This window comes from Ursus arctos, unplaced genomic scaffold (assembly GCF_023065955.2).
Source record: "Ursus arctos isolate Adak ecotype North America unplaced genomic scaffold, UrsArc2.0 scaffold_9, whole genome shotgun sequence".
Classification (NCBI taxonomy): domain Eukaryota; kingdom Metazoa; phylum Chordata; class Mammalia; order Carnivora; family Ursidae; genus Ursus; species Ursus arctos.
Genome location: NW_026623111.1, coordinates 64256633 through 64275037, shown reverse-complemented (window position 1 = coordinate 64275037; position 18405 = coordinate 64256633). Strand labels below are relative to the sequence as shown.

General features: G+C 36.4%; 1 protein-coding gene across 1 annotated transcript in view; it reads left to right on the top strand.

Annotated features, from left to right (window-relative positions):
- The window catches only part of SEC31A (SEC31 homolog A, COPII coat complex component), a 73393-nt gene that overhangs the window by 43284 nt on the left and 11704 nt on the right, over positions 1-18405 (top strand). Inside the window, 6 exon segments of the mRNA XM_026509852.4 lie at positions 130-275; positions 1537-1710; positions 4304-4477; positions 7724-7850; positions 9923-10264; positions 17510-17548. Of these exon segments, the coding sequence (XP_026365637.3) occupies positions 130-275; positions 1537-1710; positions 4304-4477; positions 7724-7850; positions 9923-10264; positions 17510-17548 (1002 nt within the window).

The following is an 18405-nucleotide window of genomic DNA, read 5'->3' as shown; positions in this document are numbered from 1 at the left end:
TGTTTCTATCTACTACTCATTGGTTCTAAAGTTTAATTCATACTTCTGGAAATATTATTGGCATACTTACAACTTCACATACAGATTGCTTTGAGTATAATCTTACTTTGTTTTCCTCTTGATCTTTAGATCTTTTGGGAACCAGGCTTGAAAGTGAAGGTGATAGCCTTCTGCAGACTCAAGCATGTCTCTGCTATATTTGTGCAGGGAATGTAGAGAAACTAGTTGCATGTTGGACTAAAGCTCAAGATGGAAGCAATCCTTTGTCCCTTCAGGTTGGTATCTTTGAAACAAAAGGTGCTTCCTTTCTTGTGTTGTCTCTCACCCTACTTATATTTTAGAAATTGATTTGTTACAATAGGTCATTGCTTTCACCTTAGTTATCTATATTTTAGAAGTTCCTTTGCTGGATAATTTATGTATCTTTGTAGCCATAGTTGGAGGGACAAAGTATGAAATGATGGAATAGGTAAAATGGGAATCACAACTGTTTATGAAATCAAGGTTATACTTTGATAGTTTATTGGGGGAAGCAGATGGCAATAGCATGAAAACAGCCCTAGAGTTTACTTCTTGAGTTTACTTTACTTCTTTTTCCTCATGCTTCTCTCTCGCTGTGGGCAAGAAATGGGAGGCATCCCCAGTACCAATAGAGAATAGATTAAGATACTCATAGTTCAGAGAAAATGAAAGTAAGAAGTAAATGGAATCCCATATAGCACTACAACCTGGGCAAGAGGGGGAGTAAAAAATATGGGGACTCTTCTCAGCCACTGAGTAACTATATATTTAGATCTTTTTTTCCAAGCATTTAACCAGCAGAGTCTCATAATACTTATTCAAGTATATTTCTTTTTCTCTGTGGAAAGAGATTTTCTCAATAGAGTTGTTACTTTAAAGATCACTCTGTTGAAATTGAAAATCTGGTAGGAAATCAAGGCTTTCCTTCTAAGTGCTTCTGAGAAAAAGCACACTTGCTTCATACTTCTGGATCTGTGTACCTTTGAAGGGTAGATAGGTGGGATATTCTTGTGCTTTACTTTAGGCTCCCTGTTGTTGAAATAATTGGTATCAAAGAGCAACATGAGAAACTTTAGGTTGAAATAGTAAGCTCATCGGAGGTCACCTCATGTAGTACTGTTTTCATAGTGTAGCCAGTATGATGTTTTTAGTCATAATTCATTTTATACCTGCTGGAACCCAGCTTCTGCCTTTGGGTATCTGCCTGTCACTTTCACTTTGAATATTTGTCTACTTGAGCTCACAAGACAAGTATCTGGCAGTTTAAGGATATTTAGAAAAAGGTGGTAACCTATGCCTTATCCATGAATAAGAGACCTTCTTCCTCCTTACTTTTTCAGTTTACCTAAATTGTGGTCAGCTGTTGCAGATGTTTTTAAGAAAGAGGATAATAAGATGTACTTTTAGTAGGTTTTAGAAACCTTCATAACTCTTTATCTTTTCCTGCTTTCTTTCATACACCTCTTGGTATCTTTGTGTGGTTTTCCTTCTTTCTCCCTTCTTTTTCTCATTTAGGATCTTATTGAGAAAGTTGTCATCCTGAGAAAAGCTGTACAACTCACCCAAGCCATGGACACCAATACTGTAGGAGTTCTTTTGGCTGAGAAGATGAGTCAGTATGCCAATTTATTGGCAGCCCAAGGCAGTATTGCTGCAGCCTTGGCTTTTCTTCCTGAAAACACCAACCAGGTAATTAGAATTGACCATTTTCTTCTTTTAATATGTGAATAAGGTGAGTCCAGTAGGTAGGACTCAGTATTAAGCATATTGGTAGGTAGAATGTTTTAGAGCAGTTGAATTTCTATCATCTGACTATAGGTGAATGTTACTGACAATTATTCAAGGATCATTTAAGGTGTAGCCAGACTGTATCAGAGAGATAGGATACTCTTGTAGTATGATAGATCCCTTTGTACTGAGGGGCATAGTATTTGAGGAAAATAAATGGGGAGAGGACCAACTTTTTGTTTCTTAAGCCAAATGCTGATTCTTCGTACAAGGTTCTTTGTAGGAATCTTCCATGTTGAAAAGCCATAAATATTTAATACTTAACCAAACAAATGGGGTTGTGCTTTTAAAATGCCACCCCAGACAAAGATATTAGTGAAGAAGTTCATTTTATATACCATTCCAGTCTGATATTTTCTGGGAACGTGTGTGTGTGTGTGTATGTGTGTGTCTGTGTATTTGGGGGCGGGGGGAGTAGGGAGTGGGGACGGGCATAGGGAGAAGTAGAGAGAGAATCCTAAGCAGGCTCCATGCCCAGTGTGGAGCCCAACATCGGGCTCCAGCCCACAATGCTGAGATCATGACTTGAGCTGAAATCAAGAGTTAGATGCTTAACCAACGGAGCCACCCAGGCACCCTAGGACAAGTATATTTTTAAAGTACTCAGAGCAGAGAGAATTACATATCTAATTTAGTGTTTTTATTTGGTGTCTGTTAAAATGGGCTTTTTCAATGCAGTGGAATTCAGTAAGTGACTGACTATATAGTGATGGACACGATCACCAGGATTCTTTTCCTGAAGGAGTTTCCAAACTCAAACTGAATATAGACAAGTAAACATATGATTCCAAAAGTGATACATGATGTGATAGAGGTAGTAGGGCTGTGGAAGCACGGAAGAGGACAACCTAAATTTAATAATGGAGCATGGGTGGAAAGTAGGGTGGGATTTGAGGACAGTTTTCCACAAGTAGGATGTTGATATCCGTATTGTGTGTCTGACAGAGCTGAATTTTGAGCCTTGATGATATTTTCTTATTTCTATACTTTTTATTATAAACTTTATTTTGTTTTTAATGGATTTGTTTTAGTTAAGTGTTTTCAGTATTTTGTCTGTCCTAGGGAATTATTGATAAATTTCCTTGAGTAATTTCATTGAGTAAAAATACTTTTATCTTAGTTCCAGGATTATGGAGATATGACTAGTTGGTTTTGAACACATTTATATGTCATATCTTTCTAAATTGTTTATGAGAATATTAGGTAGAATAGAAACATAGACTTTATGATGACTTTGGCATAATAGTTTTATGCCTTTTTACTTAATAAGACCCTGTTATTATATTGAGTTATAAGACCCTTTATTTTAAGAGTAACTTAATCTAAAACCTTTAGCTCTTCTAGCCTTAGTATTAAACTCTTTATTTTCAATACCGTTTATAACCACATACATTTCTACACATTATTCTTCGTGTTTTCTTTGGACTTTTGAAGAACGTTCTTTATGTAAAAATAAACAATTTCAAAGTTGCTGTCTTCTATGTATCTCTGTAGACCCTTAGTATTTTCTGGGGAATATGTCCTGAGACTTTGTGATATCATTATAGTATCTAATCTTCCTCCCTAATTGGCAATAAAGTATAGCTTAAAGTTTAAATGACAGCTTTAAACCCTTAACAAATTTATAGAAGTGTATGATTTTTAAAGATATTAAAATCAGTTCTTGCTGAAATATTTAACATTACTTTTTTGTTGTTGTTTGTTAATACCTAGAACATGTTTGTGGTCAACTCACACTTATAGATCTATATAATTATAGTTCTGTATAAGCTGTCGTGAGTGTGACATCTTACTCTTTTAACTTACTTCCAACATCTTTTTTTTTTTTTTTTTAATTTTCCTCTCCTTTTCAGATCACCATTTTCTTCCATCACCGTCTTTAGTAGTTGATTCTTTTGGGGGACCTTTTTTCCCTATAAAGAAACAAAGTTGTATTTTTTTTTTAAGATTTTATTTATTTATTTGACAGAGATAGAGACAGACAGCGAGAGAGGGAACACAAGCAGGGGGAGTGGGAGAGGAAGAAGCAGGCTCATAGCGGAGGAGCCTGATGTGGGGCTCGATCCCAGAACGCTGGGATCACGCCCTGAGCCAAAGGCAGACGCTTAACGACTGTGCCACCCAGGCGCCCCCAAAGTTGTATTTTTTTTAACTACTTTTATGATATGTGAGCGTTACTCAACTACAAGAAAATACAAAAGACCAGAGATGATAAGTGACATTGATCTTACATATTACTATGCGGTGGGCATAATTAAAAATCCCTGTCTCAGTTAAATTATAAGTACACTATGTATCATGGACCTTTGGTATCAGTCTTGAGTATCAGAAACCATGATGTGAAACCCTCATGTGCCAGGGTCTGTTATATAGGACACAGTATATAAACAAGGAGCATATGACCGATCAAGCTTACTTGAAGAAAAGCAACATGCTGTCATATAGTTGGGTGAATTCTAACAATTGCTTTGTTTTCTTCCATTGCTTATTATAGCCAAATATTGTGCAGCTTCGTGACAGACTTTGTAGAGCACAAGGACAGCCTGTACCAGGACAGGAATCACCTAAAATTCCTTATGAGAGGCAGCAGCTGCCCAAGGGCAGGCCTGGACCAATGGCTGGCCACACACAGATGCCCAGAGTTCCAGCTCAACAATATTATCCACATGTGAGTGATACAGTACCAGATTAAGTAGGAACATTTATATATTTCTATTCAAATTGGTGGTTTTAGTTTATTGGGTAAGAAACCTTAATCTGCTATGATAAAACTAGACAACATATTATTTTAATAGTTCTTCTTTTTATATTCTAGGAAGTGGTATTTATGGTCTGTATTTTTTTTTTAATTGTCACTTTAATCTGGTCAAACAGATTATCTTTTAAATATAAATTAATTTAAGCTCTCTGGGGAGATTTCTTCTTATTTCTCACCGCTCAAACTTCCCTTACACATGTACATGTGTTCTTGAAACTGCTACAATTTGATTCATCCAACAAACTGTAAGTAAAGTAGTAGGAACAATTTTTTGGGTGACTTGGTTAGTATTGTAAAATATTCTTAGAAAAAGTACTCTTTTTTGAGTATTTTATTCTGAATCATTATTATAGGTTTACTCTATCTTCTGTAGCAGCACAATAAAGAGTATTCAGAGTACACTTTTTTTTTTAAGATTTTATTTATTTGAGAGAGAGAGGGAGCGAGCATCATGGAGGGAAGGGGGACGGAGAAGCAGACTCCCTCCTAAGCAGGGGGCCCGATACGGGTTCGATCCCAGGACATCAGGATCATGACCTGAACCAAAGGCGGATGTTTAACCGACTGAGCCAGCCTCCCCTAGAATACACTTTTTTTTGGACAACTTGGATATTAGAGAATGACCAAAGGTGTATGAAGTTGTAGGTCATGGGGATTATGAAGATGATTAAATATTTTTTAATTAAGTAATTAAACTAAAATTCCCAAACGTTTAGTGGCATAAAATGTGGCATCTTACTGTCTTTTACTATTTCGTGTAGAAACTATATTTCTGGACCTGCAGATAGCCTTCACGTTCTTGAAGGAAAAGTACATTTTCATAAGTAATAAATGGTCTTCACTGATAACAAAGTAAGCAGGAACTCTGCCCATTTTAAAATACAAAAGATTATTTAAAAAATGAATTAATCAAATTAAATACAACAGATTACTGGTAGAGTTGACAAGGCCTTTTTTTAATTTCATTGCAGAAAAAGTAAATATAAAATCATGGAAAATTAAAAGATCAATTTGTGTGTTTTTTGTCTCCTATACTTTTGATTAATACTTAATCAGAATAGATCGCATTTGATTTTAACTGTTTTGTTTTTTCCTTTATTTGACAATTATTTATTGAGAGCTTTACTATGAGTGCCTGTCTTTATTTTACCTGTTTATATGACAGGTATATTGGTAAACAAAACAGATGAAGTTTCCTACTCTTCTGGAGATTGCACTAGTTTTAGAAAGTCTATGACATAGGTAGGGCAAAGCAGGCAATGGCTAGAAAAACTGAGAGGCAGAGAGGTCAAGTGACAAGCCAGAGATTTAAGACTTAGAGCTTGAATTTCTTAGCATTATGTGACTAGTCAATGGCCAGCTTGGTGTTGAAACTCCCAAGCACCTTTAGTTCAATCACGTTGTCTCTCAGCGTACTGAAGTGAGACACCCTCTATCTACATTGGGAAAAGAGAATATTTACTCTTTACGTCCTTGGGTTTATCTGTCTTTCTGGGAAGATGTAAAAACACTGGAAGACTTTTGTTATACTTTGACCTAGCAGTCTCATGCATTAAGAAAAACAAAATCAGTAATAAATTAAGCAGTGATTTTCTTGATTAAAGCTTGTCTTATGCTGAATGAAGAGTTTCTATGAAGGTTAACATGACAAAAAAGATTTTGATGGCTTAAAAATTTTTTTGAAAATCTTAGGACTCCAGGGTAAGCAACATAGTGTAGTATAGTAAACACTGGCCTGGGAATCAGGAGGCCTGATTCAGTCCTAGCAATGTCGCCAGCTAGTTGTATGGACCTCAGCAAGCCCCTTCATTTCTCTGGGTGTTGGTTTTCTCAATGGTAAAAGGTGGGGATTAGACTGGATGGTCTCTAATAGTCTCTGATTGTATGTGTCTAAGCCTCATATGGGACTAATATGATTTTTGTGACTCTAATAAAATCCAGAAAGAGAAGCTTATAGCAATATGTTTACAGATCTGATAGTAGCATGAATACTATTAATGCTTCAAAATCACTTTTTTACTCAATTACCTTTTTCCCCCCAGTGTCTTCTTCCCTTACCTACTTACAGGAACTAGCCTTTTCCCCCTATTCTTGACACTTGAATGGCATTGTTTTTATGCTTTGATTTAGGTTTTCGTAGTGATTTTTCTCCTGTCTCCCTCCCCCTGTTTTGTTGTGAATGTGTTTTTCTTTGGAATCCCAGCTACCTTGAAAGCAATTGCTTGACTAACATCTAGTATCTTGCTGCTCTTATTTTTTGCTTTGCGTCTGGCTATTAATGCCTTTTGGGTTTTTTTTTTCTTCTTTTAACATTTTTATTTTTTATTTTCTGTGATTGGTATTTCTTTGTTTAATTCAGGTTAGAATTGCCCCTACTGTCACTACCTGGAGTAACAAAACTCCTACCGCCCTTCCCAGCCATCCACCTGCAGCCTCTCCCTCTGACACACAGGTATATCCTTCATTATTCATCTTTGAGCAGAATTCCGCTCACCTAAATATATATAGTTAAATATTTTCTATCCCCCCTTTTTTCTTAAGCCCCCCCATCTGTCTGCCTGCTTATTGCGTTCTAATGCTTTAGGATGCAAGAGGCAATTTTTAGGACAATTCGTTTATTTTCTTATTCCTCTCCTTCTTTTGCAGTTCTGAATTGACCTCAGCTAGAAAAATACCAACTAAAGTTCTAACAGTGGTTTAAATCTGATTTCACTGAAGATTTTCTTTTTTCTTTCTCCTTTGTTTTTTGAGCATTGCAGAAATTGAAGTGAAGCGAAAGTTCCCTTGTGGCACATACGCTTATATTTCCAAAGTGTGGAGTAGTGGATGGAATTTAGTAGAGATGGAAAATCCTGGTGACTTATTATGAGTATCACTGACACTATTTTATTAAGTTATTAGCATCTGTTGCCATTCATTGCATTTATTACTTTGGACCTGTTTAATCTTTAAATCACTTACGACGTGTTGCTCAGAGGATGTGTTCTAAAGAAGATAGAATGTGCAAAATGCAGTGTTTCTTATATAACAAAGTTCTGTGTTTTTTTTTTTAGAAAGATAAACACAATTCCATTTCAGAGATTATAAATCCATCTGGGTAAGATTCTTGGTTCCAAATGTAATCCTCCTCCTTTTTATCATATTCTCATTCCCTAGGGAGAAAATCCTCCACCTCCAGGTTTCATAATGCATGGGAATGTTAATCCAAATGCTGCCACCGCTCAGCTTCCCACATCTCCAGGTCATATGCACACCCAGGTACCACCTTATCCACAGCCACAGCGTAAGTAGTGTGACCCTGAAGTCCTTGCGCAGCCGCATGTCTTATTCTAATGTCTTATTCTAATGTTGAAAGCACTCGCTTTAGAGCTCCAAACCCATGATCGAATCACTTCTAACAAGTAAAGAAAGAACCATTCAGTGTAGGACTTGAGAGAGAGAAACTTGGTTTCCCTAGGAAGCATCCTGAATCAACATGCCAGGAAACAGCTCCTGTATCAGTCAATTCAGAACAGTTGGCTCCTGTTCCTGAGCAATTACTAAGCACGGTGAATTGTCCCATGATTTGGGTATAAAAAAAACAACAGAATTTTTGGAATGATTTGGTTGCATGTTCTTTTCCTTTAAGCAAGATGACACAAACCAGTTTTGGAAAAATGGTTCCAAGGGACATTTGTTTTTGTTGTTTTCCATTTATATCATCTTTTTAAGAAATAGACTTTATTTTAGAGCAGTTTTAGATAGCACATAGTACAGAAGGTTCCAATATCCCCTCTGCCCCCATGCACAAGCTCCTCCGCTATCAATAACCTGCACCCCAGTGATAACATTTGTTATAGTTAATGAACCTACAGTGACACATCATTATCACCCAAAGCCCATAGTTTACTTTAGGGTACACTGTTAGTGTTGAACATACTATGAATTTTGACAGATGTATAATAATGACATGTACCTACCATTGGCTTTTGTTTTTTAGAAAGCATTTGCACTTAGAAAATATCACCACGATTTTAAAATTTAATTGAGCAAAAAAATAAAAATCTCCAAGGGGAAAGTTATATGACTAAACAACTATTACAAAAGCAAAAGGCCACTGCCTAGTAAGAAATAATCCTAATAAGCATGTTCTGTGCGAAAATGGATGTTCTTAACATGCATACAGATTTGACACAGCTTTTCACTTGTGCTCTCTTCAGAGTAAAATAAGTACAGTTCTAGTAGATTTTCTTTTTTTTTTTAAGATTTTATTTATTTATTTATTTGACAGAGATAGAGACAGCCAGCGAGAGAGGGAACACAAGCAGGGGGAGTGGGAGAGGAAGAAGCAGGCTCATAGCGGAGGAGCCTAATATGGGACTCGATCCCATAACGCCGGGATCACGCCCTGAGCTGAGGGCAGACGCTTAATGACTGCGCCACCCAGGCGCCCCTCTAGTAGATTCATTCTGTAGAAGTCCATAGCTTCCTTTGGTCATGAAGAATGTGATAGTATTTTCTAATCTGGGCTCAGATCTTTGCATCAAAATGTTAACCAACTGCACAGTATATAAAATATTGTATAGTAATTGTTTTGTCAGGGACCATAGAGAGTTGGCTATTAATCTGGATCTATGCTCAAAATCACAGTTTGAGTAGCTGATGATATCACCAGATGTTGGAGAAGGTATTTGATTCATAACAATAGTGCTCACCCTACAATTTTTAGAGTGGGAGAGATGTTGAGCCACCACGAAAGTCCCTGTAATTTACTCTAAGGGGAAGTGCTTTGAACATGTAATTCCTGCATGGTTCCATCTAGTGGCTCATAGCTGTCACTGCAGTCTTTTCCGAGGGCCAGGAAGTCTCAGAAAAGGGTCAGTCTTTTGCAGTTCTTGGGTCTGATGATTCAAAGTTGTTTTTTTTTTTAAGATCTTATCTACTTATTTAAGAGTGAAGCGAGAGAGAAAGGACAAGTTGAGGGGGAGGGGCAGAGTAAGTGGTAGAAGCCTCCCCACTGAGCAGGGTGCCCAACGCAGGACCCCATCCCAGGACCTTGAGATCATGACCTGAGCCAAAGGCAGATAGATGCTCAACCGACTCAGCTACCCAGGCGCCCCACTAAGATTTTCATAGCCAACAGCAGTCTGGAGATGGCAAATTTCAAATATTGGATCCAATGACTTTTAGTATTATTTAAGGGTATCCAAGGTATCAAGAGCATAACGTAGAAGTGTTAATATTTAGTTGTAGCTCATTATTATAAGAATTATGATGAAAATAATTTCCGTAGAATGAAATAATTTTGGTTTTTTTAATTGCTATCTGAATAAACTTATAACTAATTAAAATTTCTGTTTCTTCTCCTTGGTGTAGCTTATCAACCAGCCCAGCAGTATTCCTTCGGAACAGGGGGGTCAACAATGTATCGACCTCAGCAGCCTGTTGCTCCTTCTGCTTCAAACGCTTACCCTAACACCCCTTACGTATCTCCTGCTTCTTCCTATTCTGGGCAGTCTCAGCTGTATGCATCACAGCACCAGGCCTCTCCACCTACCTCCAGCTCTGCTGCTTCTTTCCCTCCTCCCCCTTCCTCTGGAGCATCCTTCCAGCATGGCGGACCAGGAGCTCCACCATCATCTTCAGCTTATGCACTGCCTCCTGGAACAACAGGTACACTGCCTGCTGCCAGCGAGCTGCCTGCGTCGCAAAGAACAGGTCTGCGCTTGAAAGGGATTTGGTTTGGCTCCCTCCTTTATTTTTTCATGAACAGCTGGGTGGATGGAGGGGAATTATGTCTGCCTCTTTGTAAACTGAGTAATGTGAGGTGTTAGTTGAGTTTTTATAACAAATTCTAAAACTATTTCTAAAAGTGTGATTGTCCCATAATGAACTTTAGTTGCTAAAGAACTTCAAACTTCAAAAGGGTAAGAGTGTATAATCAGCCGTTGAACTTAAGTGGTAAGAAATTAATTGGCAAGATAAGTGGTGGTTGAAACTAGATTTAATTGACACTTATTTCTTTAGAGCAAAACTTTGTTCTGTTCTTACTGAGAAGTTTTCAATTTTTAAAATTATTTGTGCCTTAAACTCGTTCATGGAGATTAAACAGTATAGTGTATTAATGAGATTATACATAATTTTATAATGTTCATTTATACAAATGAGGGATCTCGGTATGCTTATCTGAAGGAAAAAAGTGAGAGAGCACAATTCTGACAGAGAGGATCTCGAAGACAGTAGAAAGTCAGTGGACAGTAGTGTAGCGTTTCTTCATTAGGGCAATACCACCCTTAGACATTTTGGGAATTTCAAGGATTAGACAGACAGATAGATAGATGGTCTAATAGTGTAGTCATGCCTAAAATTTTCTAATTAAAACCATAATTCTAAATTATTTTTATGGTGAAATAAATGTTTTATAAATTCTTATTTATCTCATATTACAATTAGTGCATTACATTAATTCTTTATGGATAGGTTATATTATCTGATTTTTATTTGGGTAGTAATAGGGGCCTCAAAATCATGTGTTATAAAAAGGGACCAATGAGTCAGGGTTAAGAACCACTAACCATGTTGGTTAAGAGTGCAGGCTTTGAAATTTGACTTCCTGGGTTTGCATCCCAGCTTCACTACTTTCTAGTTATGTAACTTGGATAAGTTACTTAAACTTCTTCAAGCCTGTTTTCTCAGAATAATAATAGTACCTACTCATAAGCTTATGACAAAGATTGAATGCATTAATACATTAAAACATTTGGGGATAGTGACTATAAAATTTGCTGTGATTACACAAAATGTGACTCAGAATTAGAGCTCTGTGCCTATTGGTATTTGAAAATAGTTTCCCTTTTAGATTACAACTGATGTTTTTGAATTAGAGGGGCAAAGAGATGAATGAGTCTTGCTTTGCTCCTAATACTGAACTTGCCCCTGGGGAGTCCAATATATGTATTTTTTCTTTTAAATGGTAGCTGTAATTACTGGAAACACTTTTCATAAAATACGATCTATTGATGAATTATTCTTTTCTAACAAAGTCTTATGGATCCAGAATTATATACCTATCTCCTCTCTTCTCTAATATATAAAATCAAGTCCAAAGTACCAGAAATCACACACGCACACACACACACACACACACAATATCTGTATCACCTTTTACTGCACAAATAAAATTTCTGTAACTTTTAATATAAATAGTTACATAGGTTGATATTTTAGAGAGGAGTGCTGAAATTCAATTATAGAGTTCAAAAAATTACCTTCTAAAACCTCAGTGAGTGAAGACAGTATCCATACTGATCCAAAAGTTCTTGATCGAAAGATTGGGGTTCCAGAAAATCCCCGCTTAAAAGTGGTGCAAGGAAATAGGGAGGTGAATTATCATTTACTGAACATACATTGGACATATACCTTCATTTGCCATCTATTTTCTTATTTAATTCTCAGAGCCATGAGAAACAGGAATATATGTATTTTTTTAATTGGCATGAGAAAACTTGGTTTCCTAGGCCTTAAACTCATGGTTGCATGGTGAAAGTTTGTAAGTTGAGATACAAACCCAGGTCCCTCAGTCTTCAGAGCCTGAGTTCATTCTTTACCAGATGGTCTAGTCCTGACATAAGTGATAGAAGTAGTTAGTGATCCATGTTGGAAGTACAAAAATCATACAACGACGCTGTTTTAGGCATTTGTTACTTCATCATCTAAGTTAAATATTTGCATGGGTATTTTTTTTCTCCTTAAGCAAGTGTATTTGGCCTTGAGATAGTCTTTGCTTATATTCAAAGTAACAGAATGTTCTAACCTGGCTGAGAAACAGTGACTAATAGGAAGAAGAAGCAAACATTTTTCAGTATTCAGCATGTACTGAGCCAGCTGCTTTGTTACCCTCTTGCATGTTAATAGTCCTCTGTATTAATTGTTATAGCTTTACCATATTTTATTTTTTATTTTCTAAAAATTTTGTTTATGGTATACAAATAATTGTGACTGAAAATTTTATTGTTTTCCTTATGTGTCTTAGATCATATCATGGTTCTCTATAGGACTTAGAAATTGCATTTGTCCAGTGGATAATTCTTGACAGACATTAGGATTTGCAAGGCCTGTAACTATTAGTGAACCACGAAATTATATGCCTGAGGCTCAGAGAAACTAATGTTGCAATAATCAGAACATTGATTCAGTAAATTCTTAATGAGTACTTGTTTGGTCTATAATCAGAATTATTCCCGGCAGAGGTAGGGAGGCAGAAAAGGACAGTATGTTTCTAGTGAACAGCACATAGCTTTGTTATAAGTTGGAACATAAAATTTATATTTGAGCCAAGTTTTGGAAATCCTTAAATGCCTGGGCAAGTTTATAATTCATACAGTAAGAAGAAAGATTCTTGCGAAGGGGTTCTGAACTGCTGAAAGGCATAGTCAAGGTGGTACTTCAGGGAGGTTAATCTGGAGGTGGTGGTCCTACAAAATAGATTGTGGACAGCATGGCAGAATCAGAGGCAAGAAAACAGTCCTCTCTCAGTTTAGATGTAAAGTAACAACAGCCTGCTTTAGGGTAGGACAGTGTCCTCTCAGTGCTGGCAACACACACAAAGCAGGAAGTTTTCTCTGTTTTACTCGCTAGGATAATTAGGATACTGCCCGTCACTTTGCCACCCTCCTGATTTAATATATGGTTATTACTAAGGGAGGGCACTTTCAGATATGAAGACCTTAGAATTTTACTCAAAAAATTGTTTTCTGATAAAGTGACCTTCAAGCTGTCATGAAACTGTCTTTGAGTGAACATTACTGATTTTGTTAAGCAATGGAAGATTTTAGTTAGGTATATAGTCTTGTGCTTTGTCACGTAAAATAGTTTTGAAGGGGCATAGTGTTACATCTTTTCACAAAGCTATCCTGAAAAAAAATTTTTTTTAATTTTCATAAACATTCCTTACTCAAATCATTTTAAGTATCTGGTTTAACCTTTTAAGTAAATGAAAGAAACAAGATAACCTCTCTTACTACTTTTCTTTGTATAATTCTGTTTTATCTTGTGTCATTGGAAAATGACCTCAAGGATTCATGTCTTTCTAAACTTTAATTTTTAATTCTGTGACCCTTTTGTTTTTTAAAGATTTTATTTATTTCTTAGAGACAGAGAGAACGTGTGAGCAGGGAGGGAGAGAGGAAAAGGAGAAAGAATCTGAAGCAGACTGCACTGAGCATGGAGCCCGTTGTGGGGCTTGATCCCATGACCACCATGAGATCATGACCTGAGCCAAAACCAAGTCTGACACTTAACTTGCTATGCACCCAGGAGCCCCAACCCTTTTGTTTTTAATGTAATGTGCTAGGCTTATAGGGGAAGGGGGAGGTACATGGTTAAGAAGGATGCTCTGTTATCTCTGTCTCAAACTGTCTTCTAGCCAAGTCTTCATACCACTAATATTTTTCCATGAATCCACTGAGAAGTATCTTAGCCAAAGTATACATCCCACATTTTTCTTCTGCAAGAATACCTAAGAAGGTTCTCAGTGAGAAGTGGGATGCAACTCCACTCCTGTATGTGAGACCAAGTTGTTCCCCCTTCCTTCCCCAAAGACACCGTGGAGAACTAATCCCTACACTGAGGGCCTCCAATACCATGCCATAGTCAGTTTTTAAATTAATTTTTCCTTGATTTTTATTTATTTTTCACTGTAGGATTTTTGAAGACTCCAAATAGTATAAAGAATAAAATTTAAATTTTCTGTAATTCTACCACCCAAATATAAGCACTAATATAGGCTCAACTTATTCCCTTCATACACATGCATACATACCTATATATATATGTCTATATGCATATAATAAAAATATTTTTAATGTAAAATATACTATCATAAAACTTACCATTTTAACCATTTTTAAGTATATAGTTCAGTGATATTAAGTACATTCACATTGCTGAAAAACTATCACTAGTATCTTTCTCTAGAACGTTTTTGTCATCCCACACTGAAACTATGTACCCATTAAATAACTCCCTATTTCCCCCAGCCCCTGGTAACCACTGTTCTACTGTCTCTGTGAATTTGACACTCTAGGTATCTCATATAAGTAGAATCACAATATTTCTTCTTTTGTGACTGGCTTATTTCACTCTCTCCAAGATTCATCCATGTTGTAGCATGTATCGGAACTTCTTTCCTCTTTAAAGCTGAATAATATTTCACTGTATGTATATACGACATTTTGTTTATCCATTTATCTGCACGTGGGCATTTTAGCTATTGTGAATAATGCTACTTGAACATGGGTATACAAATATCTGTTCAAGTCTTTGCTTTCAGTTCTTTGGGGTATATACCCAGAAATGGAATTGCTGGATCAAATTCAGTATTTAATTTTTGGGGGGAACCATCATACTGTTTTCCACATCTATACCAACACTTACTGTTTTCTGTTTTTTTGATTCTAGCCATTCTAATGGGTACGAAGTAGTATCTCATTGTGTGCTTGTGTTTTTTAAGAATTGAGATCATAATACACACACATACCATTTTACATCTTACAGTTGTTGGGGTTTTTTTTTGAGAGAGAGGGAGAGTGTGAGAGAGCAAAAGCCGGGGTCGGGAGGGGCAGAGGGAGAAGGAGAGAGAGAATCTTAAGCAGACTCCATGCCCAGTGTGGATTTCAATGTGGGGCTCGATCTCATCGCCCTGAGATCATGACCTGAGCCAAAATCAAGAGTCGCACATTTAACTGAGTTGCCCAGGCCACCCCTTTTACGTGTTTTCCTAACATTACACCCTGAACCATTTTTTCATGCCCTTTAGAGTCATGTCATGTTTTAAAAAGGGTAAGAGATTTATCATCATTTTATAGTTTTTTGAAAGAGTAAAAAAGATTATCTTTCTTTATAGTTTTATGAGAGAATTATGTCCAAGATTAGACTATGCTGTATTGATTTTTCTAAGTGACTATGCCGTGTTGATTTTTTAAAATGTTGACCAAGAGTATCAGTTTTGCACGTCTATAATACTGTTTCCTAGAGATATTTATGTTGTTCATGGAGCTTGCTTTATCTAATGTGGCTCTTAAAATGTATTTATAGAGGTCAGTTTAATTGTGTTTTTAAAAAGTCATATTTAAACAATTTAAAGATGTAAAAGCAAAAAGATTGAAAAGGGTTAGAGTTACAGCTGAGACAAAACTGCACTATATTGATAAGAGATTTGAACAAGGATTACCTGGGCTGAAATAAAACATATGGCAAATATATTGCATGGTTTGAAGTTGGCAAGAGTCAGTTAGACATATATTTCGAGGGAGAACTTCGATTATTGTACAGCTATTACTTTCTACTCAACAAGACATCTGCACCCTCACTCAAGTTATGTGAGCTAGCCCATTGCTATCCATTCCTGTTGTGAGTCTTCTTGTTTCTAATTTTGTTGAAGTGTCATTCGTAGTTTTGAATTTGATTTGATTTCATTATAAATTTGGAGTCATTTTACCAAAGGGTCCTATGAAGTTGCTCCATAAACTTTTGAGTGCTTATAGTTTGTGGAATCTTAGGGTACCCTCCCAGGCTTTAATACCCAGGCCTTGAGTCACTGCCATGAGAAGTTAGAAGGGAAACTGCTGTCATCTCCTCCTGCCTCTCATGGGGCAGGAGAGGAAGGCATGTTGTTGAAACTACTTTCTGAAGAAAAGGGTCAAGACCAAGGTATTTCTGGTACTTCAGCTTTGTAATATACAGGCTTCCTCCGCCCAGAAGTGGAAGTCTTATGCTAGAGAGTACATCAGCAGTTGTGCATCAGGTCCGTCCTCTATAATAATGCACACACAGTGACTCCCAGGGCTTTACTGACGGTAGTGCTGTGACGTTAGATCTTGCAGGGGGAATTAGGTTGTAAAATCATCAGGTAGGGCAAAAATAGCAAATCACTTATAAAAAATAGGAAATCCCTGATCAGTTCTTTCTTTAGTTAAGCTCTTGATGAAGAAGTTGGCTTGAATTTCTGTAAGTTACATGTGCGTATAATTTACCTCCACTGCAAACTTTTGATTTGAGGCTGGGCCTGGCCTAACCCTGAACATCAGATCATTTTGGTATCGCTGTGTTAGATTTCAGCCCTTTTTCCTCTTGTCCACTGCCAGAAACTTTAGTTCTCTTAAGTAGTGGTTTCTGGAAGGCCTGTGCTAAACAGTCTGCAAATCCACATATTTTTACAGAAAAGACCATATAAGATGGTTACATATTTACTGGGCCTGTTGTCATTTATGCTTATATTCATGTAGTGCCATGAATTACATGAAATTACAGTTTCATCAGGATGAGGCCTCCCAAATCTGGCACTACCTTGCTAAGATTGTCTGATGTTCTTATCTTTAACAAGTACAGTGCTGAAGTTTGCAGGACAGTGTAGAAAGCCTCCCATTTTTCTTTAAATCCCTACTAAAAGAGGGCTTTGACCAGCAAGGAGCATTGGCATTACTTGGGAGCTAGCCGGAACAATAGAATCTCAGGCCCTTCCCTACGCAGTGAATTAGAATCTATTTTTCTAAGATCCTCAGCTGATTTTGATTGACAGCTTTAAATAATAATAAATGCCCCCCCCAGTGATGTTATTGATCAAATAGTAGGAAAAAATCCATGCAAACAGAGAAGTATTATTTTAAATAGGCAGGAACAAAATTTTTTCTTAAAAGAAACAGCACAGTAAGAGAAAAAAGTGAGGTTTAAGAGTTAATTAGATCTGACACAACCTAAATGAATTTGATTTACCCAAAAATGATTATTTTCTTAATTAGAAGACATTTCACGTGACTTGATTAAAAAGAAGGGTTTTTTCCCTTATAAAATTAGTTTGTTCTTTTTTGGGTTGATGGAGGGAGAAACAATTACAAAATGAGAAATAGAGTTTAGAATGTTTTTGATGCTAATGCCGTTAAAGTGACGTTTACATTTTGTCTACAGAAAATCAATTCATGCAAGACCAGGCACCTATGTTGGAAGGTGAATTGGTTATAAAATGTATCTTTGGAAATTTTTCAATCATTGAATACAATTAATGAATGACCATTCACAATAATGCATGTGACCCTCAAAGTTGATGGTATTGAAAATCTGATCAGTATCATTTTTTAATTTGATGTCCTAATCAAATCAAATCTTAGAACTGATTGAATTAACATGGTGACACAGTAGCTTTAAATCATTAAAGTCGTCTATTTTATATAATCATAAAAACAATGACTGTATCAAGATAGGAGTAAGATTAGAAGGTGATGAGAGAGATTTGAATGATTCTCTGTGTATGCCCAGAACTTAAAGAATTTGTTAAGCAGATAGCAGCATGTAGTTTAATATTTTGTGATTAGCTCTTGAGTGTTTTAAGGCTCATTTGGCATTCTGTCTCCCAGTAAACTTGTAGAAAATTAATTCCATTTTTAAAATCAAGGCAAACGAAGGATGCCTGGCTGGCTCAGAAGAACACATGACTCTTGATCTCAGGGTCGTGAGTTTGAGCCACATGTTGGGTATAGAGATTACTAAAAAAAATAAATAAGTAAACTTAAGAAAAACAAGGCAAATGAGTACTTGCTGGTTAGAAGATCTTGTTTTTTAAAAAAATTTGTGGCATTATGTATGGATCTCAGGTTCTTTGGTCTCCTAAGCAATTTTGTTGTGATTTAATATCATGGATATCAATAAAACAAGTAAAAGGTAAAATTCTGAAAGAATGTCTAATTTGTTGAAAGGGGAGTAATTTTTTTGCTTTAACGATAAACATACACAAAAAATCAATGAAATGTAAAATCATTACATTTTTAATTTAAAATTATCCTATCTTTATTTCTAGCATGCTTTCC